At 43.4% G+C, this 27849-nt stretch overlaps 1 protein-coding gene across 1 annotated transcript in view; it reads right to left on the reverse strand.

The window, feature by feature from the left end:
- The window catches only part of msh3 (mutS homolog 3 (E. coli)), a 254529-nt gene that overhangs the window by 166394 nt on the left and 60286 nt on the right, over positions 1-27849 (reverse strand). The window contains exons 12-16 of the mRNA XM_078396561.1: positions 25316-25425; positions 24090-24222; positions 19291-19478; positions 16115-16283; positions 3668-3732 (exon numbers count right to left, since the gene is read on the reverse strand). Coding sequence (XP_078252687.1) covers positions 3668-3732; positions 16115-16283; positions 19291-19478; positions 24090-24222; positions 25316-25425 — 665 coding nt within the window. The remainder of the gene's footprint in view (positions 1-3667; positions 3733-16114; positions 16284-19290; positions 19479-24089; positions 24223-25315; positions 25426-27849) is intronic.

A 27849-nucleotide genomic window follows, 5' to 3' on the forward strand; every position in this document is an offset into this window, starting at 1 on the left:
GTGAAGCTGCTGCCTCTCGGTTTGAGCAACCTGGCCTCTGGTGCTGTCTGTTTGGAACTTACACTCTTTCTTTACCAGTTTCCCCCAGGTGCTAACCTTTTTATAATCCCACATCCCGAAATGCACAGGTTTGTCGATTCAATGGCCGTGTAAATTGCCTCTTGGGCATGTGGTGGTGAAATCTTGAGAGATGGATGGCAATGTGGGAAGAATAAAATAGGGTTTGTGTCTGTACAGAGTTTGCACCTTCTCCCTGTGAGTGGGTTTTCTCTGGGCGCTCCGGTTTATGCATAATCTTTTTACCTCTTCCCACACTCCAAAGATGTTCAGATTTGTAAGTTAAATGGCTTCTGTAAATTGTCCCTCGTGTGCAGGATGGAACTTGTTGTATATGTGATAGCTGATCGGCACAGACCCGGTGGGACATTCAATAAATGATTGGAAGGAAAATGACCACAACAGGCATACGAAAATGGTATGAAAAACATTTTCCTACAATGATACCAGAATAATTCCAGCTGGTGTGTGTTGAGTTTATAGCAAATGTCCCACCCTGTGGCTTTATTACATTTCAGAAACTGGCCATGTTGCAGGGTAGCATATCACAGTAACTGTACCACTGCAGTCACAGGCTATTGCAACATGATGGTAGGTAATCAGATTACTTCTTTAATATCGACAAATACATCAACTAGCGAGTTCTAATCTCCTACAAAAACAGACAAAATCCTTTTTTGTAAAAAAAAGGATATTGGGGAATATCTCACATAAAGCATTACTTTTAATATGAAGCATCCCACTGAATAATTCTTAAGAAACGACTCATTTCAATCCCAGACAAGACATTCAAAAATTTGTTACAGCATTCAAAAATCGCATCTATATACTAAAACTCTCGTTTGTTTGTTTGTTTGTTCCTGAACTACAGCCAAAATGGTACACGATAGCTCGCCAAGTTTAGGCCCACCTTACTCACCGTTGTCCCTTTGGTGCTAATGGAAGAAGTTTCATTGAAATCGGTGTTATATTTTAAAAGTTATTCACATTTTAAAGTTAAAATCTATCTCGAAGGAAGGGAGGGGGGAGGGAGGGAGGAGGGGAGTGGATGGAGGGGAAGGGGGGAGGGAGGAGGGAGAGGGGGGGGGAAGGGGGGAAGTGGGGAGGTGGGGAGGAGAGGGTGCTGCACCAATGCAGGAGAGGTTTGGGCCCAACGGGTCCACTTGGTCTAGTTGTTGCTAAATCCGACTCCTTAAAAGGAATTAGCAAATGAACATATTATGACACCCTTTTTAAAAAATATATAATTCTATCCTTTTTTATATTTAAAAAATTTTAAACACGGAGATAGGTAAAATAATTCTTGATTAGAATTAGCCTTCTTCCAAGTAACATTTCCCCTATGCTCCAGTTTCCAAGTGGAATGTGAAAAATCAAAAACACTGTGTGAAAAGACCAAAATAAATAAAAAAACAAGAATTCTTCTCCGCATTCACACCTCATGGAATTTAGATGAAAACCAATTCCACAGCTGAAACAATTGCAGAGATTTGGGTAGGAGTCACAAATTTAACGAGAACACACTCACATCTGAATTCAGGTCCAAGCGTTTACATCGATTGTGAGGCAAGCAGGTCGTATTTACAACACTAGCATGAACGACACATTTTTTCCTGTGCTTAGTTACCATTCTTTTCTGATGTTTGATTTACATACAATTTTGCTTTGCTTTTCATTTAAAAAGTAAGCCTGTTCTCAATGATCATTTTCTCTTAATGAATTTATGGCATAAATGCATCCTTCCTTAGTTGCAGAGTACTTACTGCGCCTGCACTGCCCTGGCAGCTGCGGCTTACCTGCAGTCCGTGTGTCTTTTGTGTTTTTTGTCTTGATTGTAGTGTGTAGATGTGATGTACTGTTTTTTGTGGTCGAGTACTGTGGGGGGGGGGGGGGAACTGTAAAATTGTCTCTTCCGAACGGAGACCCGACCTTTTTCCTGGGTGGTGTCTCCGTTACCGCTGCGGCCTACCATCGGCCAAACACCTGGAACTGGCGGCCTCCACCTGGGACCACCTGGGCGCTGGTTCGCAGAGCCCGCGGACCGGACTTACCATCTACGGAGCTGGCTGCCTTCGGAGGCTGTGGTGGCGCTGCGGGAGCGGCTGCGACTCGCCTTCGGAGGCTTCGGCCGCGGGCCGCGTGGATATCGGAAGCTCGCAGCCCCTGGGTGGGGGCCGACATTGGGAGCTCCGGCAGCGGCAGCGTCTTCGCCCGCCCTGAATCGCGGGGCTTGGGTCGGCCCACTGCGGACCTTTCACCGCCCGGCGGGGGCTTCAATGTCGGGAGCCCTGACCGCCCCGATGTGCAGCGGCAGCGTCTTTGCCCGTCCAGGGTCGCGGGGCTTGGGTCAGCCCGCTGCGGACATTTCACCGTCCGGCGCGGCCTGGAACGTGGCAACTTCAACAGCCTGACCGCGGGAGAAGACGGCAGGGGAAGAGAAAAGACATTCTGGCCTTCCATCACAGTGAGGAGGTGCCTGGAGGAGACTCACTGTGATGGATGTTTCTTTTTTTTTTGTTTTGTGTTGGTTGTGATTGTGTGTGAAATTGTTTATTTTTATTGCTCTATTGCTGGACTGTGGGTGACCTTTCATTTCACTGAACATCTTGTGACAAATGTATGTGACAAATAAACTTGACTTGACTTGAATTGGAAAACTTTCCCCATTGCAGATTTCTAAATGTACAACTAGGTTAGACACAAAATGCTGGTGTAACTCAGCGGGACAGGCAGCATCTCTGTAGAAATGGAATGGGTGACGTTTCGGGTCGAGACCCTTCCGCGTCTAATGAATGCTATTTTGTGTGGTGCCTGTTTGGGACAGATGTACTCATTCAATATTGACACATCTGCAGAAAAACAACACATGCCACAACCACACTGAAGGGAAAGCCATCTTTTAGTTTAGATGTTAAAATAAGTCTGTCGCTTCTTCTGAAGGGAAGTACATTTTTTCAGGTATCCATATCATTATATCCTATATCAAAGACTGGATAAAGTATTTGGCACACATTCATTCACATTGTGAGACTTTGCAGAGCATAGCCACCAAGTGATTTCAACACAAGAGTGAAAGTCTTAGATTGAGTGGATGTGGAGAGGATGTTTCCACTAGTGGGAGAGTCTAGGCCTCAGGTCATAGCCTCAGAATTGAAGGACGTTCTTTTAGTAAGGAGATTTCTTTAGTCAGAGGGTGGACTTCTTTGCCACAGAAGGCTGTGGAGGCTGTTAGTGGATATTTAATGCAGAGATAGATAGATTCATGATTAGTATGGGTGTCAGAGGTTCTGGAGAGAATGAATGACGATGGTGTTAGGAGGGAGAGATAGATCAGCCATGATTGAATGGTGTAGACTTGATGAGGCGAATGGCCTAATTCTGCTCTTATCACTTATGATTTGTCCACTCAACAGAAAGTATCATAAAATCATGCATTGATTGTTAGAAGTGCTTTGGAATATCCTGGAAAAGTGATGAAGTACTTCATAAATTCGAGTTATCGTTTGGTAATTGTTCACAATATCATTGCTTTCTAAATGCCTTCTTAGCAGACAATAGTAAAAGTGGTCCTGTTTATATATACTTACAATACAATTCCTATATTGCATACCTGGAAATCTTTGTCCATTCAGGTGGAATGATGTGCAGCTGGGAATTTTTCACTTCTATGAGAAACTAGAAAATAAAATGCAAATCATACAATTATTTTTGCATGCTGTTGTTGTGGCAACAACAGGACAAGGGAAGGTGCTTTCCTACCTCAAAGATATACTATATAATATTACAAGGTTCAATATATGTTTGATGGTATCAATACAACAGTTCGTGATGCTTTTGCACTGCACTACGGTTCTCCAGACGAGAATATTTACACTAGCCAGCTAAATCTTGGCTGTAAAATGGACTGCAGATGCTGTAAATCTAAAATAAAAACAAACGGCTGGAAATATGGGGCAGGTCACACTGTATTTCGAGGAGAGGGAAGCAGAGTTACCATTTCAAGTCACTGGCTTGTTATTGACCCGAAATCTTAACACGGTTCTTCTATAACGCTGAGAACTAAGGGGGGCTACGGACGCACGGTGGCGCAGCGGTAGAGTTGCCGTCTTACAGCGCCAGAGACCTGGGTTCGCTCACGACTACGGTTGCTGTCTGTATGGAGTTTGTACGTTCTCCCCGTGACCTGCGTAGGTTTTCTCCGGGATCTCCGTTTCCTCCCACACTCCAAAGACGTACAGGCTTGTAGGTTAATTGTCTTGGTAAAGTTGTAAAATGTCCACAATGTGTGTAGAATAGTGTTAATGTGCAGGGATCGCTGGCCGGCACTGACTCTGTGGGCCGAAGGGCCTGTTTCCACGCTGTATCTCCAAACTAAACTATATTCTGCACTCTGGTATTTTTCTCTTCACTCTGTCTTTTGTACATGTTTGACATGACTGTATTCATTCATGTATCATATTATCCGATTGTATTGGATAACATACAACAATAAAGCTCTTCACAGTACCTTTGCACACGTGACAATAATAAACCTAAACCTACTTCTGGCATTTCATTTTTGTTTCAGTTGAACCTTCAGTTTTCCTTTCAAAAGAGGAATGTACACTGATACATGTAAAGTCCTGCCCAGATATCAAAAACGTTGGCTTGTACCTGGTCATTTATACTGCATGTTGCTACCTTTCACGAATGCCAAGCTCCAGGATTTCCCCGATTTCCTTTGCATTTTCAAGCACCATTTAAAAACAGTATTTCTAACAAAGATCTTCGATTCAAGGCATTAAATGCTTTTCGTTTTCTTTCCATAGATGCTGCCTGGCTATGGCGAACGGTTTCTATTTTTATTTCAGATTTCCAGCATCTGCAGTGTTCTGATTTTCACATGCACGATTAGATTTATGTCCCTTTTCAAAATTGAAGACACATTAAAAGTGGCTTCTATTCACAAAATGCTGAAGTAACTCAGCAGGTCAGGCAGCATCTCAGGAGAGAAGGAATGGGCGACGTTTCGGATCGAGACCCTTCTTCAGACTGATGTCAGGGGGCGGGACAAAGGAAGGATATAGGTGGAGACAGGAAGACAGTGGGAGATCTGGGAAGGGGGAGGGGAAGAGAGGGACAGAGGAACTATCTAAAGTTGGAGAAGTCAATGTTCATACCACTGGGCTACAAGCTGCCCAGGCGAAATACGAGGTGCTGTTCCTCCAATTTCCGGTGGGACTCACTGTGGCACTGGAGGAGCCCCATGACAGAAAGGTCAGACTGGGAGCGGGAGGGGGAGTTGAAGTGCTCAGCCACCGGGAGATCCGATTGGTTAATGTCCAAGAAAGCAGATGTGGCTGTGGTAGCGAGTCTGGGTCAAAATGTGGTAGCGAGTCTGGGTCAAAAGTGGCTTCTGTAAGATCGGGACAAATGCACAAGAGGGAACCAAGACAGGGGTACCAAGGAAATAACTCCTCAGAGTGGAGGACAGTATCATTAAGCTACATGACATGGAAAGTCCTAATTTCATTTCCTGAGTTTACTGAACCCGGCCAGGTACGTACAGGGTTATAATCAACTTCAACAGGACCAAGGTCAACCCCTCAGGGTAAATGATATTAGTACAGATGGGTTGAAGAGCCCATTTTTGTGCTGTTTTACTCTTATGATTCTATTCGAGGGTGCAAAGAAAATTATAAATCATGGTCAGCGTGGATTACTGAGGGGGAAAAATCAAACTGGAAAATCCTTTAGAGGCACATTAAACTGCAGATGCAGGTCTACAAAACAAAAACAAAGTGCTGGAGTAACCAGCAGATCAGGCAGTATATCTGGAGGACATGGATGTGTGACGTTCCATGTGCTTTTTGCAGACACAGAAGAAGGGTCCCGACCTGAAACCTCACCGATCAATGACCTCCTGAGGCACTATCTGACCTGCTGAGTTACTTCAGCACTGAGTTTTTTTTTGTTGGAGAATCTTTTAGATTATTTTATAGCTGTATATAGCTGAATAGGTCATGGGAAGCCACAATATGTGGTCTATCTGGAGTTTCAGATAGTCTTCCACAAAGTGCGACACAAAGAGTATACTATTCTCTAATTTTAGTTTTGTTCAGTTTAGAGATACAGCGCGGAAACAGGCCCTTCGGACCGAGTCCACGCCAACCAGCGATCCCCGCATATTATCCTGCACACACCAAGGACAATTTATAATTATACCAAGCCAATTAACCTACAAACCTATACTTCTTTGGATTGTGTGAGGAAACTGGAGCTGTGTCCACTGTGCAAAATTAGAATAGATGTACAAACTTCCATAGTCAGGATCAAACCCGAGTCTCTTGGGCTCAGCAGCTCAATCTCATTCTAATTGAAATAAAGAGGACTGGGCAAATTAAATTAAGGAAAATTATGTGAATTAATCCACTTTTTTTTGGGGGGGGGGTGGATATAAAAGCAGAGTATTGTTTTAATGGCAAAAAAAGCTGAAATCTTTTGGTGTTTAGAAGAAATTTAGGTCCTGTATACAAATTGCTTAAAGTTGCCGGAGGAAATAGTTGAGGCAGATAATAATAATAGTTGGGCAGATAACAAAATTGGACAGGACTAGGAAAGGATTAGAGGGAAGATAGACACAAAAAGCTGGAGCAACTCAGCGGGTCAGACAGCATTTCTACAGGTTTCGAGGGATATGGGCAGGTGGGACGAGTGTAAAAGGGGCACCTTGGTGGGCATGAGCAAGTTGGACCGAAGGGCCCGTTACAATGCGTCAGGACTAAAAGAGGAGCCAGTAAATAGCATGCTCATTTTAACTCCCAAGCCTTACTTGAGCAAAGATGCTAACATTCATGACAATTAAATACCAACAATGGCTCAACAAATTATCGGCCAGTGAGCCTTACATCAGTGGTTGGGAAATTATCTACTCGCATCTGGAATAGTTAGGGATAGTCACATGGCTTAATGCAAGACAGGACACGTCTTACAAACTTCATTGAGTTTTTTGTTGAGGTGGTGATGAAAAGGATTGATGTAGAGCAGTGGATGTTGTACATACATTGACTTTAGTGGAGCATTCAACAAGGTCCTTTGTGGTAGAAAAATAGAAACATAGAAAATAGGTGCAGGAGTAGGCCATTCGGCCCTTCGAGCCTGCACCGCCATTCAATATGATCATGGCTGATCATCCAACTCAGTACCCTGTACCTGCCTTCTCTCCATACCCCCTGATCCCTTTAGCCACAAGGGCCACATCTAACTCCCTCTTAAATATAGCCAATGAACTGGCTGCAACTACCTTCTGTGGCAGAGAATTCCACAGACTCACCACTCTCTGTTCTCATCTCGGTCCTAAAAGACTTCCCCTTTATCCTTAAACTGTGACCCCATGTTCTGGACTTCCCCAACATCGGGAACAATCTTCCTGCATCTAGCCTGTCCAACCCCTTAAGAATTTTGTAAGTTTCTATAAGATCCCCCCTCAATCTTCTAAATTCCAGCGAGTACAAGCCGAGTCTATCCAGTCTTTCTTCATATGGTATAAGAAAATAACTGCAGATGCTGGTACAAATCGAAGGTATTTATTCACAGAATGCTGCAGTATCTCAGCAGGTCAGGCAGCATCTCAGGAGAGAAGGAATGGGCGACGTTTCGGGTCGAGACCCTTCTTCAGACAGATGTCAGGGGGGCGGGACAAAGGATATAGGTGGAGACAGGAAGATAGAGGGAGATCTGGGAAGGGGGAGGGGAAGAGAGGGACAGGGGAACTATCTAAAGTTGGAGAAGTCAATGTTCATACCACTGGGCTGCAAGCTGCCCAGGCGAAATATGAGGTTCTGTTCCTCCAATTTCCCAGTAGCGGATTCAAAATTATCTTTGGCCATAGAAGACCAAGGGAGATGGGGGAGGGATGTTATTCTGACCATATTTCAATGATCACTGGTGTTCCACTGGGATCAGTGCTGGGAAACAACAGACATAAACAAAAATGTAGGTGGGCTGATTGAAAAGTTTGCATGAAACATGAAATGTGGCGGAATTGCGGATTGCGAGGAAGGTTTTCAACGTAGACGGGCAATTAAACAGGCAAGGAATGGAGTGATGTAAACCATGTGCAGACAGATGAGATTAGTTTAAGATTAGTTGGCACAGAATGGGCCAAAGGGCTGTGCTGCTTTTCATTGATTCCTGTGCTGTTCTTTGTTTCAATGGGTAGGGAGGAAATTGAATTCTTGTCAGGGTGGCACAGCGGTAGAGTTGCTGCCTCGCAGCGCCACAGACCCCGGTTCGATCCTGACTACGGGTGCTTAACTGTACGGCACTTGTACATTCTCCCTGTGTCCAGTGAGGGTTTCCTCCGGCTTCCTCCCACACTCCAAAGACGTACAGGTTTGTAGGTTAATTGGCTTGGTATAATTGTAAAATTGCCCCTCGTGTGTATAGGATAGTATTAGTGTGCGGAGATCGCTGATCGGCGTGGACTCAGTGTGCCAAAGGGCCTGTTTCCCCACTGTATCTCTAAACTAAACTAATAAACTAAACTTTTGATGATGTATTTGAACAATTCCTTTGCTTTGCATTATAAGTTCAAGTGATAGGAGCAGAATTAAGCCATTCGGCCCATCAAGCCTACTCCGCCATTCAATCATGGCTGATCCATCTCTCCCGATCAACCCCATTCTCCTGCCTTCTCCCCCTAACTCCTGACACCCATTGGACATTCATTCAGAATGAATGACAATAAAACACACTGCATACTATACAATTGGTAATGAAACCCATTTTCAAAATCCATCACTGTGAAGTTAATTATGCTTCCGGACCCACACCACGGGTCTGGTCAGAGCAGTTCAATTTGGACATAAACACTAGGCTTCATTCGGCTTAAGCCCGAGAATAGCAAGCCCTTCATAATCCGAGTAAAGCTTGTTCATAATCACAAACAATATGAACCTATATCATTAATCTTTGGAGATGCACTCATGTTGTGCACACGTTAGTGGACAGGCAGCTGGACCTTAGAATGACTGATCGCCATGCCAACTGGAAAATAGTTATTTGCAACTTAAAAAGTAAAATCTAGTCTCAGTAACAGCAGCGACAAGACTACCGGATTTTCATATCAATTCACCAAAGGATTTCATGGCAGGAACTAGTTTCGTTCACTGTGGAATTCATTGCCACAGATGGCTGTGGCTGGTGATTAGTACAGGTGTCAGGGGTTATGGGGAGCAGGCAGGCGAATGGGGTTGAGAGGGAAAGATAGATCGGCCATTATTGAATGGCGGAGTAGACTTGATGGGCCAAAAGGCCTAATTCTGGTCCTATCATTTCAGAATTTATGAACCTGAAGTGATTGGGTATTTTTAAGGCGGAGATTGACAGATGTTTTGATTAGTAAGGGTGTCAAGGGATAATGGTGCGATAGTGTTTTATTTGTCACATGCGCAACCACGCAGAGAAATTATTTTTGCATTTTTGCACACGCAGGCACCACCATGTTTTGACGCCATTTCCAAAGTCTAAAGTCCGGTGGCCCGCGCGCTCGATCTACTGGAGCGGCTACCGATCTGCGCCTCACTCTGGGAAAAGGCAGAAGGCGCGGCACGGTGGCGCAGCAGTAGAATTGCTGCCTTACAGCGCCAGAGACCCGGGTTCGATCCTGACTACGGGTGCTTAACTGTACGGAGTTTGTACGTTCTCCCCAAGACCGTGTGCGTTTTCTCCGGGATCTTTGGTTTCCTCCCACACTCCAAAATCGTACAGGTTTGTAGGCTAACTGGCTTGGTATAAATGTAAATTGTCCCCAGTGTGTGTTGGATGGTGTTAATGTGCGGGGATCGCTGGTCGGTGCGGACTCGGTGGGCCGAAGGGCAAGTTTCTGCCCGGTATCTCTCAACTAAAAAAAACAAAATGGCCTAATTCTGCCTCTATAACTTATGAACATGCAATTATAAACCCACCAACATGGTTTGACTCTTAGCAGGGTTTCTCACTTCATGGGCAATTGGAGAAGGGCAAAAGTGTTGAAAGTTCCTGCAACATACTTCCCCCATGAACAAATAAATAAAACCAATCACATTTGGGAAAAGCCATAATGAAATTATGAAAACCTGCCATATGTTGTACAAAATACTCCATACCGAATTCCCCCTCTGATTCCCACAATATTTACCATAAATCCGTGAAAATTAAGCAGTTTTTAGATTAGGAGGATAAATAAAGAAGCATCAAACTGATCAAAGGCTATTCTCTCTCAAGATTAAACTATATAACCCTATACAACTCCAATAAGAATACAAACATACGAATTCTTCCATTAATGAAACAGTGGTCTGAAAACATAACTGAAATCATTGGTGTATTATTTTGTACAATATCGGGAAAAAAATTTAAAGTAAACACGTGCTGAACTGCCCAGTCGCTCAGGCAGCAAGTTGGCAGAGAAGAGTCCATAACCTAAAGCTAAGAAACTGTGTCTTCATAACTCTACCGCTGGGCGGTCATGGTGGCGCAGCGGTAGAGTTGCTGCCTTACAGGAAATGCAGCGCCAGAGACCTGGGTTCATTCCCGACTACGGGTGCTGTTTGTACAGAGTTTGTACGTTCTCCCCATGACCTGCGTGGGTTTTCTCCAAGATCTTCGGTCTCCTCCCACACTACAAAAATGTATCAGTTTGTAGGTTAATTGGCTTGGTAAATGTAAAAATTGTCCCTTGTGGGTGTAGGATAGGGTTAATGTGCGGGGATCGCTGGTCGGCGCGGACCCGGTGGGATGAAGGACCTGTTTCCGCGCTGTATCTCCAAACTAAACTAACAAGGAGTAGAAGATGGGGGCACAAGACTGGATCTACCAAGCTTACAATTTTCTCAGAATAGATACTGTTTCTGGAATTACTCATCTGTTGAATCAACCTGTAACAATGCTTCAACTCAAAACAATCTTGAACTTAAACTGTAAATTCGGTTTAATTTGTAGAATTACAGGTCGAGCACAGATTTTCCGGAAAACCGATGGTACACCCCTCCCTACCCCACCCCCTAATAATCTGGGCAAAATTCAGAGAGCTCGGTTGAAATTCCCCGAGAGGCCAGCGATGGCAGTGGACAGAGCGACGGGAGAATGAGCCTCCATTGGGTGGCGCCACCACAGCGGCTGCTTCGCCAACAGTCTCTGTCCTTTCTACTGTTTTTATTATTTTGTGTTAAAAGTATGGTTTAGTGTTTCTTGGGTTGTTTTATGTGGGGGGTAATTGGGGGAAACCTTTTCTCTGTATCGTATCTCCATCCCCTCTGCGGCCTAACATCGAGGAGTTGGCGGCCTTTCCTGGAGACCGGCCCGGTGCTTCAAGCTATGGGTGCGGCACGGACTTTAACAACGTGGAGCTGCGATCCTTTGCCGAGGATCGAAGGAGAGCTCCAACCGCGGGGCCTGTGGACTTTAACATCGTGAAGCCCACCGTCTCTGGTAGGAAGAGGCCGACTCGGGAGCTCCATGCCGCAGAGAGATTTTTTTAACCGTCCCGACGCCGGAGTTTCGATCATCCCGGCGCGAGGGGTTGGACAGTCGGCAGCGGCGACTGCGGAGGGTTCAACAGCCCCGACTGCGGGTGAACAAAGAGGAAGATGATTGAACTTTATTACCTTCCATCACAGTGAAAAACGAGGAATCTGCTGTGGTGGATGTTTATGTTAAATTTTATTTTATGTGGCTGTGTGTCTTGGTGCTTTTCACTTAGTTTGGCTGTCTGGTAACTCAAATTTCCCTGTACCTTATTTGGTACATGTGACAATAAATTGATCTTGAAATCTTGAGCAACATGGGTCCCACCTACCCGCGTTAGTCCTATATCCCCCTAAACGTTATGAAAGTGTTTTGAAAGTAACTGACATTTACGCACTCAATGCAAAACGAACAATTAGGTCATATCAATGCAAAAAGCAAGATGCAACTCTTGGATGAACCAGAATCAGAAACAGGAAAGTCAAACATCATTGATGAGAACAAGCTTCTCAGCCAACTCAAACTTCACCTCCAATACTCCTCTCTTATCAAAATCATTTGTATTCTAAACAAGCCCAACTAGGTTAATTCCCGGAATGGCGGGACTGCCATATGTTGAAAGACTGGAGCGACTGGGCTTGTATACACTGGAATTTAGAAGGATGAGAGGGGATCTTATCGAAACGTACAAGATTATTAAGGGGTTGGACACATTAGAGGCAGGAAACATGTTCCCAATGTTGGGGGAGTCCAGAACCAGGGGTCACAGTTTAAGAATAAGGGGTAGGCCATTTATAACGGAGATGAGGAAAAACTTTTACAGTCAGAGAGTTGTGAGGAGTTACACTGTAAGGAGTTTGTACGTTCTCCCCGTGACCTGCGTGGGTTTACTCCGAGATCTTCGGTTTCCTCCCACACTCCAAAGACGTACAGGTATGTAGGTTAATTGGCTGGGTAAATGTAAAAATTGTCCCTAGTGGGTGTAGGATAGTGTTAATGTACGGGGATTACTGGGCGGCACGGACTTGGAGGGCTGAAAAGGCCTGTTTCCGGCTGTATGTATATGATATGATATGATGATAATCTGTGGAATTCTCTGCCACAGAAGGCAGTGGAGGCCATTTCTCTGAATGCATTCAAGAGAGCTAGATAGAGCTCTTAAGGATAGCGGAGTCAGGGGGTATGGGGAGAAGGCAGGAACGGGGTACTGATTGAGAATGATCAGCCATGATCACATTGAATGGCGGTGCTGGCTCGAAGGGCCGAATGGCCTACTCCTGCACCTATTGTCTATTGTCTATTGTGATTACATTTGCTAACGTAATAGAACTTATGCATTTTGTGATACCACACCACAATGTCATCATTTCAGAACTTGGATGGTTAACTTAATTGCAGATATCATCGCAATGTTTAAAAAACATTTGGACAGGTACATGGATAGAATAGGTTCAGAAGGATATGGGCCAAGCGCAGGCAGGTGGGATGAGTGCAGATGGGGCATGTTAGTCGGTATGGGCAAGTTGGGCCAAAGGGCCTGTTCCCACGCTGAATGAGTCGTTTGTTTTTTTAAATTAACAAACAGACCTCTCAACATTGCTTAAAGAAACAGAGTGGGAACAAATACATCACATAATAATTCTTGTTTAGTCTTCTAAAGTCAACGAGAACTGACAAACATTTCATCTCTCACACTGTTCAGAACAAATATGGTACTTTTCAGTGTTATCTGCAAAGTATAGGATCAGACATTTCCAGTTATAAATTCCAAGATAACTCCTTTCCCATCGCGACTTGCCTAATCATCACAACCTCCTCCCAACAAAAGATGGTCACTGATTATCCCAATGAGGAGCACAAGGAAACAAGAATCCCTCATGGCAGAACATCCTGACATTTATCTGAACCTATTACTGTCATGTTATGAAGTTACTGAAATAAAACAAAGCATTTTGTATCATAATCTAGAAGTCTCGCTGACCTTGAATGCTGGGATGTATAATCCATGTAAGTTGCCAAGTGTCTCAGAGAAGTAAAGAACAAAGCAAACATTAAGGAGAACAGTCAGAGTCTTTAGTCAAAGAGTGGTGAATCAGTGCCAAAGAAGGCTGCGGAGGCCAAGTCAGTGGATATTTTTAAGGCAGAGATAGATAGAATCTTGATTCGTACGGGTGTCAGAGGTTGTGGGGAGAAGGCAGGAGAATGGGGTTCGGAGGGAGAGATAGATCAGCCATGATTGAATGGTGGAGTAGACGATGGGCCGAATGGCCTAATTCTGCTCCTATTCCTTATGACCTTAGAACAACTGGAGGAAGCCAGCAAGCCAGCCAGCATCTTAGTTGAGATTACAATAGACAATTGGTGCAGGAGGAGGCCATTCGGCCCTTCGAGCCAGCACCGCCATTCAATGTGATCATGGCTGATCATTCTCAATCAGTACCCCGTTCCTGCCTTCTCCCCATACCCCCTGACTCCGCTATCCTTAAGAACTCTATCCAGCTCTCTCTTGAATGCATTCAGAGAATTGGCCTCCACTGCCTTCTGAGGCAGAGAATTCCACAGATTCACAACTCTCTGACTGAAAAAGTTTTTCTTCATCTCAGTTCTAAATGGCCTACCCCTTATTCTTAAACTGTGGCCCCTTGTTCTGGACTCCCCCAACATTGGGAACATGTTTCCTGCCTCTAACGTGTCCAACCCCTTAATAATCTTATACGTTTCGATAAGATCTCCTCTCATCCTTCTAAATTCCAGTGAATACAAGCCTGGTCGCTCCAGTCTTCCAACATATGATAGTCCCGCCATTCCGGGAATTAACCTAGTAAGCCTACGCTGCACGCCCTCAATAGCAAGAATATCCTTCCTCAAATTTGGAGACCAAAACTGCACACAGTACTCCAGGTGCGGTCTCACTAGGGCCCTGTACAACTGCAGAAGGACCTCTTTGCTCCTTTACTCAACTCTTGTTATGAAGGCCAACATTCCATTGGCTTTCTTCATTGCCTGCTGTACCTGCATGCTTCCTTTCAGTGACTGATGCACTAGGACACCCAGATCTCGTTGTACTTTAGAGATACAGCGGGGAAACAGGCCCTTTGGCCCATCGAGTCCACGCCAATCAGCAATCCCTATACTCTAGCACCATCCTACACACTAGGGATGATTTACAAATGTTACCAAAGCTAATTAACCTACAAACCTGTAAGTCTTGAGTGTGGGAGGAAACCGGAGCACCCGGAGATAACCCACGCGGTCACAGGGAGAACGTACAAACTCCGTGAAGACAGCACCCATAGTCAGGATCGATCTCAGGTCTCTGGCGCTGTAAGGCAGCAACTCTACCGCTGCGCCCCTAATCTGTGACGGAAAATAGACATTCGCTAAGATCCTTCATCGAGATGAAGGGTCTTGATCTGAGCCGTCAACTGTCCATTTCCCTCCACAAATACTGACACTGAGTTCTTCCATTTGTTCAGGGAAAAAAACTGCAGATGCTGGTTTGAATCGAAGGTGGACACAAGGTGCTGGAGTAACTCAGCGGGCCAGGCAGCATCTCGGGAGAGAAGGAATGGGTGACGTTTCAGTTTGAAGCAGGGTCTCGAACCAAAACGTCACCCATTCCTTCTCTCCCGCGATGCTGCCTGACCCACTGAGTTACTCCAGCATTTTGTATCTATCTTTCATTTGTTCTCCTATTTTTGCTACAGTTTCCAGCATCTGCATGCCCTTAGCTCTCCTATGACAAATCTAATTCACAATTAAGGATGATAGAAAACTTAATTTCTTTGTGGGTTTTTTTTAGAACATTTTGAATTTCTTTTTCGTAAGTGATGCAGAAAGAAAACAGACCACCAATTCCCCAACTTAACTATAAAGGTGGATATTTGTTTGTTATTTGTAACGGAATGCTTGCCCTTTATGTAGCGCTCTTTGCATACCTTGGGTATGCAAAACAAAGAATATCACTGTGACTTATCACATGATAGTAAAGTAATTATGTGTCATAAATTGCTCTTAAGTAGACAGTTGTACATTAATTTTTCAGTTTAGCAAAATTTGAACATATAATGCCTTAACAGAGGAGATAAATGTGAACCTCGGTGAAGTCCTTTGCAAGAATCAGGATAACCTTTTTCCAGGCACCAGCAGGCCCTCTCTCTGACAACTAAACTGATCTCCCGGTGGCCGAGCACTTCAACTCCCCCTCCCATTCCCAGTCTGACCTTTCTGTCATGGGCCTCCTCCAATGCCATAGTGAGACCCACCGGAAATTGGAGGAACAGCACCTCATATTTCGCCTGGGCAGTTTGCAGCCCAGTGGCATGAACATCGACTTCTCCAACTTTAGATAGTTCCTCTGTCCCTCCCTTCCCCTCCTCCTTCCCAGATCTCCCTCTATCTTCCTGTCTCCACCTATATCCTTCCTTTGTCCCGCCCCCCTGACATCAGTCTGAAGAAGGGTCTCGACCCGAAACATCACCCATTCCTTCTCTCCCGAGATGCTGCCTGACCTGCTGAGTTACTCCAGCTTTTTGTGAATAACCTTTTTCCTTCATCAACATTGATTTACCTCTTGTCCCGAAACTGTAATGTAATCGAAAGATGGTTTGTTCAGAATGAGACGAATGTCCCTGCGATGCTGATGCAGCTGGGAAAACACATCCTGGATCTCCTGTTTTCGTTGCTGAATCAGAGGGAAGTCAGTGAGGTCTCTGAAGAGCTGTGTCTTATCACCAGACCTGCAAAGGTTTCAGATTCTAGTGTTACTCGACAGATAACAGCATGGAAATGGGCCCTGCAGCCCACCAAGTCCCCGCCGACCATCGATCGCCCGTTCACACTAGTTATCGCACTTTCGCGTCCACTCCATGCAAATTGGGGAACAAATACAAATTTGGGAACAGCCCCAAACAAGACCGCAAGAAATTGCTATGAATTGTGGACGCAGCCCAGACCATCACACATACCAACCTCCCTCCCATTGATACCTCACGTTGCCTCGGCAATGACACCAGCCGAGACCCTTGGACTAACTTTAATCAAACTTCACCTTGCGCTAAACATTACCCCCCTCCATCACGTATCAGTACACTATGAATAGCTCGATTATAAATGTGTATAGTCTTTCCGCTGACTGGCAGCACGCAACAAAGGCTTTTCACTGTATCTCGGTACACATGACCATAAACTAAATTAAATTAGGAACAAGTTACAGAGGCCAATTAGCCTAAAAACCTCCACATCTTTGGGATAGATAAGACAGGAGAACAATGAGAAAATACAGTCGGAGAGAATGTGCAAACTCCACACCAAGGTGAGAATCCAACTCAGATCTTGGGCACTGAGGCAGCAGTTCTACCAGTTACACCACTGTGCCGCATTCTCTTGTTTTCGAAGCAGTCGCTACTAAAAAAACAGAAAGAACACTCGCTGCATGTTTTAATAAATTAACAATACTGCATATCCTCACTGCTAAAAGTGGCATTTCAAATTTCCATTGCTTCACTTTTATTATCCACTTTTAAAATGATAAGCATTACACTGAACGTCCTCTGTTAGCTCAAAGTCGTTGAAGGCCAAATGCCGCAGTGAGATAAACACCTTTGGCTGTTATTTTGAAAAAGAATGCCAGAGATATTTTGGAAAACCCATCAAGAGATTGTGTGGATGGATTGGGGAGGGAAAGGAAAAACAAAATAGCAAATTTCCACCCTGCATCCAAAAAGGGCAGACACAATAATAATTGCTTATCTAAAAGAAATATAACTGTTAAGTGGAAAAAAATTCCTTTCCATTTTTTTGCTGGCATTAAATGAACGCTTGAATTTATACATGTAAAGTGTATTCTGGCTAAAAGATGTTGATTGGACGTTGAATTTGTTCTTCTCTCCACAGAAGATACATGACCTGGCAAGTGTCTTCAACATTTTCTGGTTTTATTCCATGTAGATCATCTGCAGTAATTCCTTTTGTATTTTCTTTTCGTTAGAAACTTGCAGCGTTTCAGAGAGCAGGGTAAACTAAAGGTGCCAAACTTTTGCAACAGCCCTCCAAAACCACTGATGGTTTGGATGGCACGGAGGCTAGAGAAACTGGGGATGAGGGGGTTGAACTCTCTTAGGGGGAGAGCAAGGAACTGTGGAAGGGAATGTATAACCGGAGATGATTGTGAAACCAAGGTGAAGATGTGACGAGAGTTTAAAATGAGGATCTTAATTAATTTGGTGAACCCGGACTGGTACAGGCCAGGAAACAAGCATCAACTGGTCCTTTTCATTGGATGCTTGCACCCATCAGTTTCTGCAAATGACCACCTTTCCATTGTCTGTGCTTTTTCCTTGGATGAACATTTCCAATCAGATCCAGCACTGCCAGATTCTAGCACTTGTGCTTAAAGCACTTTTGCGTTAAGCAATATGCCTCCACAATCCAAGGCGGAAAAAAAAACACAGAACAGAACAAAAAGAAGATGGCAGCACAGTGGTCGAATTGCCGCCTGACAGCGCCAGAGGCCCTGGTTCGATCTTGACTACGGGTACCGTCTGTACGGTGTTTGTACGCTCTCTCTGTGACAGCGTTGGTTTTCTCCGGGTGCTCCTGTTTCCTCCCACATTCCAAATATGTCCAAATAGGTTTCACGGCGTGTGGGGGAGGGGGGACACAATTGTGAAGAACAATGTGGACTCGGCGTGGGGCAACCGCCCCGAGGGATGGTGGGAGAACAAAGGGGGAACCGGTGTGGGGGAGGGGGAGGGGGGAGCACTCTAGTTTAGAATCCTCTGCCCAAGGGATAAGTCTATGTTCGTTTGTTTGTTTGTTCATTTGTTCCGGTGAAGGTGCTGTGCATACGGCAGCCAGCCAACAGTCTATTTATTTTGTTTTCACTTTTAATTTAATTTTAATTTCAAGTTTTCATGTACCTTGTTTTGTGTTATGACTGTTGGCAGACCAACTTCCCTTAGGGGATGAATAAAGTTTTATCGTATTATATCGTATCGTAGGTTTGTAGGTTAACTTCGTAAATTGCCCCGAGTGTGTAGGATGCATAACAGGGATAACATAGATCGTCAGTCGCCACGGACTCATTGGTTTAAAGGGCCTGCTTCCACATTGTATCTCCAAATTAGACCAAACACATGAAGTTGGGCCAAAAGTAGTCATTTGACCCAGTGAACCAGATCCAGCATTCAACAAGATCAGGGCTGATCTTCCACCTAAAACACCCTGTCCACTTATCCTTCTATCCCGAGATTCCTTTGAATATCAACACTTCCCAATCACACAACATTTACAAGGTTAATTCTTCTCTTGATGGACATTATATTTTTCCACATTGTACTCCATCTACCATGTTCATACGGTTGTGGTGGCCATGCCAATTGATATAATAGATGGCAGAAATAGATAGATTCTTGTTAGGATGGGTGTCAGGGGTTATGGGGAGAAGGCAGGAGAATAGGGTTAGGAGGGAGAGATAGATCAGCCATGATTGAATGGCGGAGTAAACTTGATGGGCCGAATGACCTAATTCTGCTCCTGTCACTTATGACCTTATGTTGCAATCATGGCTGATCTATCTTTCCCTCTCAACCCCATTCACCTGCTTTCTCCCCCTTAACCCCTGTCACGCGTACTAATCAATGCTGTTCATGTCGTTGCCCACTCATTCACCTGGCGAATTCGGCATCAAAATGGCAAGTACTAAAATCTAAAAATGTGACTGTTTTTTTTCCTGGCTAAACGTACTTGGCTGCTTTTTCATCCAGAATCTTCAAGTAGCGATGCACAGGGTTCAGCAGCTGTGGCAGCTCAGACACAACGTTGCGCAGAAGAGACGAACTTAACTCAGACGCAGCAGCCGGACGCAAAGCCTGGAAACCCACCTCCAGGTTGGACAAAGTACGGACCAGCTGGTAGAACTCCCACGTGGAGCACTGAAATATCAACAAGCATTAGTTAGGGACTTGGACAAAAGTGAGATAGTTGCAGTTAAAACAATTTGTTGGAGAGCCTCAGCAAATCAGGCAGCATGTGTGGATAGAAAACATTTCAGGTTAATCTGGAAAATGTTAACCAGATTACCAAATGTTAACCAAATGTTAACCAGAAACAGGAAATACTCCCCTTGTAACAACTGATACTCAATCTGCCCACCATCTCCTGCGTTTTACCTTTGTATTTCAGATTGGTGGCATCTGTGGCTTTTTATGTTTTGTTTGCTGGGTCTGATACCGTGTACCTACCTGGATGGCATGTCACAGTATTGTCTTTCATCAAAAGGAAAAGTACCCCAGATATAAAAAATGTAATTTAAAAAAAAATTACAAGTAGATTTACAGCCAATGATTAAAAAAGTAGAAAGTCTGAACCACCAGAAATAAAAACCTTCTGTCCTCCGGACTGTGACAAATTCTACCATCTCACCAATCACCTGAAAGGGCAAAGAGGGGACTAGCATTCTCGTCGTAGGCAATAAATGACACTTAATATCCATTGGTAGCTATTTCAACGTGATTCTAATACATAATCAAAAATATAAATTTTGAATAAAATTCGATTCTACAGGTTTGAATTTGAATATTCAAGAATTGTACGAAGTGTTTTCATAGCCCGATTGACTTGTGTGTAAATGTCCCAATTGAGATTTTACTTTCTATTGAAAGGTTTAACTCGCTCAACAAAAATTGATAGCACAGAGCTTCATAGCAAATTTATTAAGCATAATCTTACGCACTCAAGTTATTTTAGTATCCATTAGTCCCCTTTCTTGAGGAAGGAAAACAATAAATAAATTGTCCCAGGACTGGTTCCTGGATTGGGAAAGCTGTCATAAGTGGACAAATGGGCCGACATTCGCTGATGTCTATGTGAGGTAAGAGAGAACCTCAATCAGACACAAAAGTATTTAGAGATTCGTAGACAAGCCATTGCCTTTTGACTAACGTCAAGGTCGGTCACAGCTTCCATCTGAATGGTAAGCCACATAGAAACAAGGTGCAAGGGCGGCACGGTGGCGCAGAGATAGAGTTGCTGCCTTACAGTGCCAGAGACCTGGGTTCGATTCAGACTACGGGTGCTGTCCGTATGGAGTTTGTACGTTCTCCCCGTGTTTTCTCCGAGATCTTCAGTCCTCTCCCACACTCCAAAGACATATGGTTCTGTAGGTTAATTGGCCTAGTATAAGTATAAACTATCCCTAATGTGTGTAGGATAGTGTTAGTGTATGGGGATCGCTGGTCGGTGTGGACTCGGTGGGCCGAAGGGCCTGTTTCCGTGCTGTATCAATAGACTAAACTAAAAGTGTGTCTCAGTTTGCCGAGCCGATTTTAATTTGAAATTCTCTATAACCGAGGACCAAGAATCCTCAGTCACTCACCGTATTTAAGACTACACAAAAGGAATCAATGTACATTGGAATAAGAATTCCAAGTAGAGTTGAAGTAGAAGATCCATCATGAATTATGGAACAAAAGAGAAATATCAATGGATGCATGGCTTCCTCTATTCTGACTGGTTCTTATGCTTAAATTAAACTTGAAACAAAACCTATCGATTTGAAGGGCGGTCAGATACTAGCTGAACCTAGATAGAGGTGGAGATTTGCACAATTCCCTCAGCAAACTTCAGGCATTACCTGAATAATTTAAAGGGATTGCTCCCTTTCACTTTTTCATCTTCTTTATTGGTTTCTTCTGCTGGCAATTTGATGCACAACTCAATGGATGTTGCCCAAACCCTAACATTGTCCATTCTTTACAGGTACCAACACAGAAACTCTTGGCTTGGTATATAATCAGTGGCGGGGCAGAACAGTTGCTCCCAATCTCTCCTCAGCCGAGGAAGGACAAAGTGAAGAGTCAAGTGTTTTATTGTCATGTGTCCCGAAACGGAACAATGAGATTCTTACTTGCAGCAGCACAACAGAAATGTAAACACAGTACTCAGTAAACACCATAATAAGCATCAATAACAGTGCAAACACAAAAAAAAGCGGCCAAGTCTGTATAGTTTGGAGCTTATTTGGAGGTTGCAGTGGTTAATAGCTGGATAGTTGTAAGGTGGTAGACACACTAACTCAGCGGGTCAGGAAGCATCTCGGGAGAGAAGGAATGGGTGACGTTTCGGGTCGAGACCCTTCTTCAGACTGATGATACGGTTGTAGGGAGGAGGCTGTTCCTGCACCCTGATGTTACCGTTTTCAGGCTCCGATATCTTCTTCCCAATGGCAGAGAAACGAGAGTGCGGCCAGGATGGTTCGGGTCTCTGATGATGCTGGCTGCCTTTTTGAGACAGCGACTGACTCCTCCTGTAGATCCCTTCAATGGTGGGAAGGTCAGTGCACATGATGGACTGCGCAGAGCTCTCGAGTAACCCAACGGGTCAGGCAGCATCTCTGGAGACTTTTCGGATCGGGACCCTTCTTCAGACTGATGTTCTCCTGGCCCACAGAGTTGCTCCAGCACCACGTGTCTTCTTTTGTAAACCAGCATCTGCAGTTACTTGTTTCTATATTTTTCCTCAGCTAATATCCTTGGATGAAAAACTTTTGCAAAAGAGCTTAAAAGTGGAATGCCTAGCCCATTTTCCACTTGCTGATCAATTTACACAGCGGCCCCTTTAATGCCTCCTCTAGATAAATGGCAAGAAAACAGACAACCTTTGGTTGCTGTTGAATGTTTCTCAACACCCAAAAGGTAATAGGAAAATACCAACAATTCACAAATTGTATTCACAATATTTGATGAACATCTATATCAACACTGTATAAGAAAATAACTGCAGATGCTGGTACAAATCGATTTATTCACAAAATGCTGGAGTAACTCAGCAGGTCAGGCAGCATCTTGGGAGAGCAGGAATGGGTGACGTTTCAGACTGAAGAAGGGTCTCGACCCGAAACGTCACCCATTCCTGCTCTCCCAAGATGCTGCCTGACCTGCTGAGTTACTCCAGCATTTTGTGAATATATCAACACTGTACTGTCTTCATGAAAAATAGTATTATCTGCAGCTCATGAAGTTAAAGCATTGGGGAAAATGAAAGGCAAGGGCACTCGATGGCCCCTGCACCCAGGTAATTGAGGCTGGGACTATCGCAACGTTTAAGTTAAAGTAGACAGGTACATGAATGGGACAGGTTTAGAGGGATATGGGCCAAACATAAGCAGGTGGGACAAGTGTTGCCGGGACATGTTGGCCAGTGTGGGTAAATTGGGCCAAAGGGCCCATTTCCACGCTGTATGACTCTGATTTTCAATCTTTCGATGAAAGGGCATCACATGGAATCAATGTTATATGGATACCTAAAGAATAACTGTGGAAATATTGCAAATTTACACCCAAAGAAACAAAGAGCAACTACATTTAACAAGCGGTTTCTGGACCACATGGAGGTTTTTCAACATTGCAATAATAATCAGATATTCCCATGCATTTTCAAGGCAGCTTTGGTTCCACAACTTTCAAACCATCAGGCAAAACATTATTGCGGCAGTAAAAATTCTATTAATTTTTATAATGTAAAATCAAGAGAGAGATGGATAGAGCTCTTAAGGATAGCGGAGTCATGGGATATGGGGAGAAGGCAGGAACAGGGTACTGATTGAGAATGATCAGCCATGATCACATTGAATGGCGGTGCTGGCTCGAAGGGCCGAATGGCCTCCTCCTGCACCTATTGTCTATTGTCACGCTGACACCTAATCTTATACTGCTCCACTTATGTTTCAGGAAATAAAAAGCCTTACCTTAATTCACCTCGCCAGTTTATTTTACATTGGTTTACATACTGGATTATAAACTGATCAAGGTGGAAAAAAATGTTTGCATAATTTTACTTTTACACAATGCATGGACCATTTCATCTTTTATTAACTTTGATGAATTTTGTCTGAACAAAAACGGTTCCTAGTTTCATCTATTCCTGATTTTAGACGCACCCATTTCATGTGAATAAAGAACAAAAGATTTTGCTCCATGAAAGTATAATTTAGTGGATTAATGATCGCGCTAAAAATTACAAAATCATCTTATACAAGTCCTATCTAATCCAATTGTAATTCATATCTTATGTGCTTCTGAGAGAACATTCATTCATGGCTATGCAGCAAGGAGTGAAGTCAGTAGCAGTCACATTAAATGTGATTCCTAAACAATTTCATATCTCGTTTAATCAATAATCAAAATCAGCTCTTCAACCTAACGTAATTTCCAGTAAAAACACCAATTTCCCACCGTCAAAATGTGCTTCTAAGTGTGCTCTCGTTATCCTTGACGAACATTTACTTCCCAATTAAAAATGGTATCTGATCCTAATAACATTGCTGTCGGCATATGGCTTTATTATACTACAAAAATTACAGCATATAAACAAAATCGTTTACTGACATCCCAAAGGCCCCAAAGAAATTACAAATCTTTTTGTTTTTACATTCACTCATAGATACTTGTACACAGATTATTTTCTGTTCTTTCCTAATAATATACTAGAGATAAACTCCTCAAGGACAAACTGAGATCTGGCTTACTCTCTGCATGCACATGTACCTTTTTGTGATAAATACTACAGATTCCTCTCTCCAGATCAGGGAGTTTAGACAGCAGGCTTTGGGTCTTCGCCAGGACAATGGATTGCGATGTTAGGATTTCAGCAACAGCATCCAAGCGTGCATTAATTTCACTAGAAATAAGAGCATTGAAGAAAGGTAAAATAACTATCGAGCATGAAATACAAGGATGGTCTTACAGGTGGATGGCCAAAGGGCCTGCTTCCATGCTGTATGACTTCAGGGCTATTTCTGCATCACAAAGCCCCGATTGATACGATAGGCATTACCAGTGATCGGTTCAGACAGTCCGCTTTCCTCAGTTCATTTTCACACTCAAAATGAATTTTAAAACATTAGAAAGGTCCTATCAGTACAAAATGTTGTCAAGGATCATGGGAACAATGACAGGAAAGTATGAAGCACTGAACAGCCTCTCCTGTGATTACCTTGCCTGCCAGAAAACACTGATGATAACAATATCGTTGAAATCACCAATGAAATGAATTGGACTTCTGTGAGACACGAGACAAAAATGAATTGGTTTCAACATAAATAACATGAATCCAAAGGGCCCTTGTGCAATCATCCGTGTGAAAAAAAATCAAGGAGCTGCCAAAAAAAAGACACTATCTAGTTGTTTACATGGGCACTGTCACACATTGTCAAATCAGATATGGCATATATGCTGAGGTAAAATGTTACGCTTTGCCTAGGTTAAAAGGTTAATCTGTAATTTAATCATCTCCTCATAGAACAGCACTCATCCCCAAAGTTACCAATCCAGCTGTACTCATTAATCTTTCATAGAAATCCTTTGAAAAGATTGCAGTTTGATCACAATCCCCAGCATCAGTTGCAGGTAGTCAAAAAAACCTGCCCACTGCACCATTTATCCTCCAGCCAGGTTTTTAACTGCAGTAAATTCAATGCATTCGTTTCAGGACAATTCCCAACGAGCACAAAGCAAAATGTGTAGGAAGGAACTGCAGATGCTGGTTTAAAAAGATAATCTCAAAATGCTGGATTAACTCAGCGGGACAGGCAGCATCTCTGGAGAAAAGGAATGGGTGACGTTTCGGGTCAAGAACCTTCTTCTTCAGTCTGAAGAAGGGTCTCGACCCGAAACGTCACCCATTCCTTCGCTCCAGAGATGCTGCCTGTCCCACTGAGTAAATCCAGCATTGTGTCTACCTTCGAGCACCAAACAAAGAGAGTATAGCTCACCTTGCTTTGATTAAAGGTTGTGCCACCCATTTCCTCAGTAGTCGTCTTCCAAAAGAACTCTGGGTATGATCTAGGACCCAAAATAGACTAGCTTTCTTTGTGCCAGTGGTCTGTCAAGAATAAGAAGAAATTACACACAAGCTTTGTTTTTAAAAGAACAATCCTTTTTTAAATTCCATCGGATTATTACAGAAAAGAATGTGGAAGTAAAGCCAAGTCGAAGGATATTTTTAAGGCAGAGATAGATTGATTCTTGATTAGTACGGGTGTCAGGGGAGAAGGCAGGAGAATGGGGTTGAGAGGGAGAGATAGATCAGCCATGATTGAATGGCAGAGTAGACTTATAAGAAAATAATTGCAGATGCTGGTACAAAGCGATTTATTCACAAAATGCTGGAGTAACTCAGCAGGTCAGGCAGCATCTCGGGAGAGAAGGAATGGGTGAAGTTTCGGGTCGAGACCCTTCTTCAGACTGTGTCTCGTCCCGAAACGTCACCCATTCCTTCTCTCCCGAGATGCTGCCTGACCTGCTGAGTTACTCCAGCATTTTGTGAATAAATCGGCAGAGTAGACTTGATGGGCCGAATGACCTCATTCTGCTCATATCACTTATGAACTTACAAATATCAATATAGCATCTTTCACAAGTCTTCTCCCATAGCCCAATAGCTTTAAACCAAAGGTGTTTTTGAAGACTCATCATCATCTTATAAGGGCTAAGCTGTGTTGCAGTTTCAAATTTACAATGTTTTATTGAATAAGTTTTTTAAAAATATTATAAGAATTCAAGCAGAAAGGTTAAAAAAATCAATTTAAAATAAAGTCATTGATTTATCATTTTACCAGTTGTCCAGCAACTCTGTCCGGTTGAGTGACTGAGAAAAACAGTGCAGAATGTTTCCTGGTTTGCTCTTCCATCTGTTGAGCATTAATTGAGACCTGTGGTGCCAGCATTCGGGATGCTACACTTGCTTCCAGAGTATTTGTTGGCGGAAAATGCTGGCCTTTAATGTGTTACTGCTGACCTCTGACCCCTGTGAATCCTCCATTTTGTCTAGCCAGCCAGCAACTGCCCATTGAAAGAATAACTCAAAGACAGACACAAAATGCTGGAGTAACTCAGCGGGACAGGCAGCATCTCTGGAGAGAAGGAATGAGTAACTCAAGTCATACGGGCAAAAAAATTGGGGAGATAAAGAAGGGAGAGAGTCGGAAAAAAGATATGCAAGTTTCAGTTTGTGATTTTCTTGATTAGTAAGGGTGTCACGGGTTATGGGGCGAAGGCAGGAGATTGGGGTTAGGAGGGAGAGATGGATCAGCCATGATTGAATGGCGGAGTAGACATGATGGTCTGAATGGCCTAATTCTGCTCCTAGATCCAATGTTTGGGTTATTAAAATATAAAGCTGATAAGCCCACTTTCAACCAACTATTTTTATAAGTTTTGTGTTCAATGTGAAAGACACTTTTTGCCTTTGACGTTCATTTTACCAGTAAACATCGCATAAAATAAATGCTTCTGGAAATGCAAATCCCTTTTTTTTAAATGATCAACTATTAGCTCAAAATTTCACTCTGTTGCAAATATTCGGGAGACCTACAAGACAAATTATTCGATTTATTCACAAGATGCTGGAGTAACTCAGCAGGTCAGGCAGCATCTCGGGAGAGAAGGAATGGGTGACGTTTCGGGTCGAGACCCTTCTTCAGACAGATTTGTACCAGCATCTGCAGTTATTTTCTTATAAGACAAATTATTCTGTGGTTGCTCGCCCCCTTTCCATTCATAGATTTAAACTGTGACACATTTTCATCAACAGAGAGAGTGTTTACTCTCAATAGCATGGATGAGTTACATAGAAACATTAAAAAAATAGGTGCAGGAGGAGGCCTTCAAGTCAGCACCGCCATTCATTGTGATCATGGCTGATCATCCACAATCAGTAACCCGTGCCTGCCTTCTCCCCATATCCCTTGATTCTGCTAGCCCCCTAGAGCTCTAACTCTCTTTTAAATTTATCCAGTGAATTGGCCTTTACTGCCTTCCGTGGCAGAGAATTCCACAAATTCACAACTCTGGGTGAAAAAGCCTTTTCTCATCTCAGTTTTAAATGGCCTCCTCTTTATTCTTAGACTGTGGCCCCTGGTTCTGGACTCCCCCAACATTGGGAACATTTTTCCTGCATCTAACTTGTCCAGTCCTTTTATAAATTTTATATGTTTCAATAAGATCCCCTCTCATCCTTCTAAATTCCAGTGAAGGGCCTGTTTCCGTGCTGTTTGACTCCAATGACCAAAAGATCACTATACTAATTTAAGATGGCTACAAATACCTGGAAAGGTCTACCAAGATTATAATGGTAGAGGTATGGGAAAGGAAAAAAAAATACAAATAAATCCTATGGAAAAATCATTCACTGAAGTCACCGAAGTATTTAAATCACGTGCTTGGCCTGTTTCCATGCTGTATCTCTAAACTAACCATGAAGGACAACATTTTCCATACAGAGTGGTGGGTACATGGAACAAACGGC

This window comes from Rhinoraja longicauda, chromosome 3 (assembly GCF_053455715.1).
Source record: "Rhinoraja longicauda isolate Sanriku21f chromosome 3, sRhiLon1.1, whole genome shotgun sequence".
Lineage (NCBI taxonomy): Eukaryota > Metazoa > Chordata > Chondrichthyes > Rajiformes > Arhynchobatidae > Rhinoraja > Rhinoraja longicauda.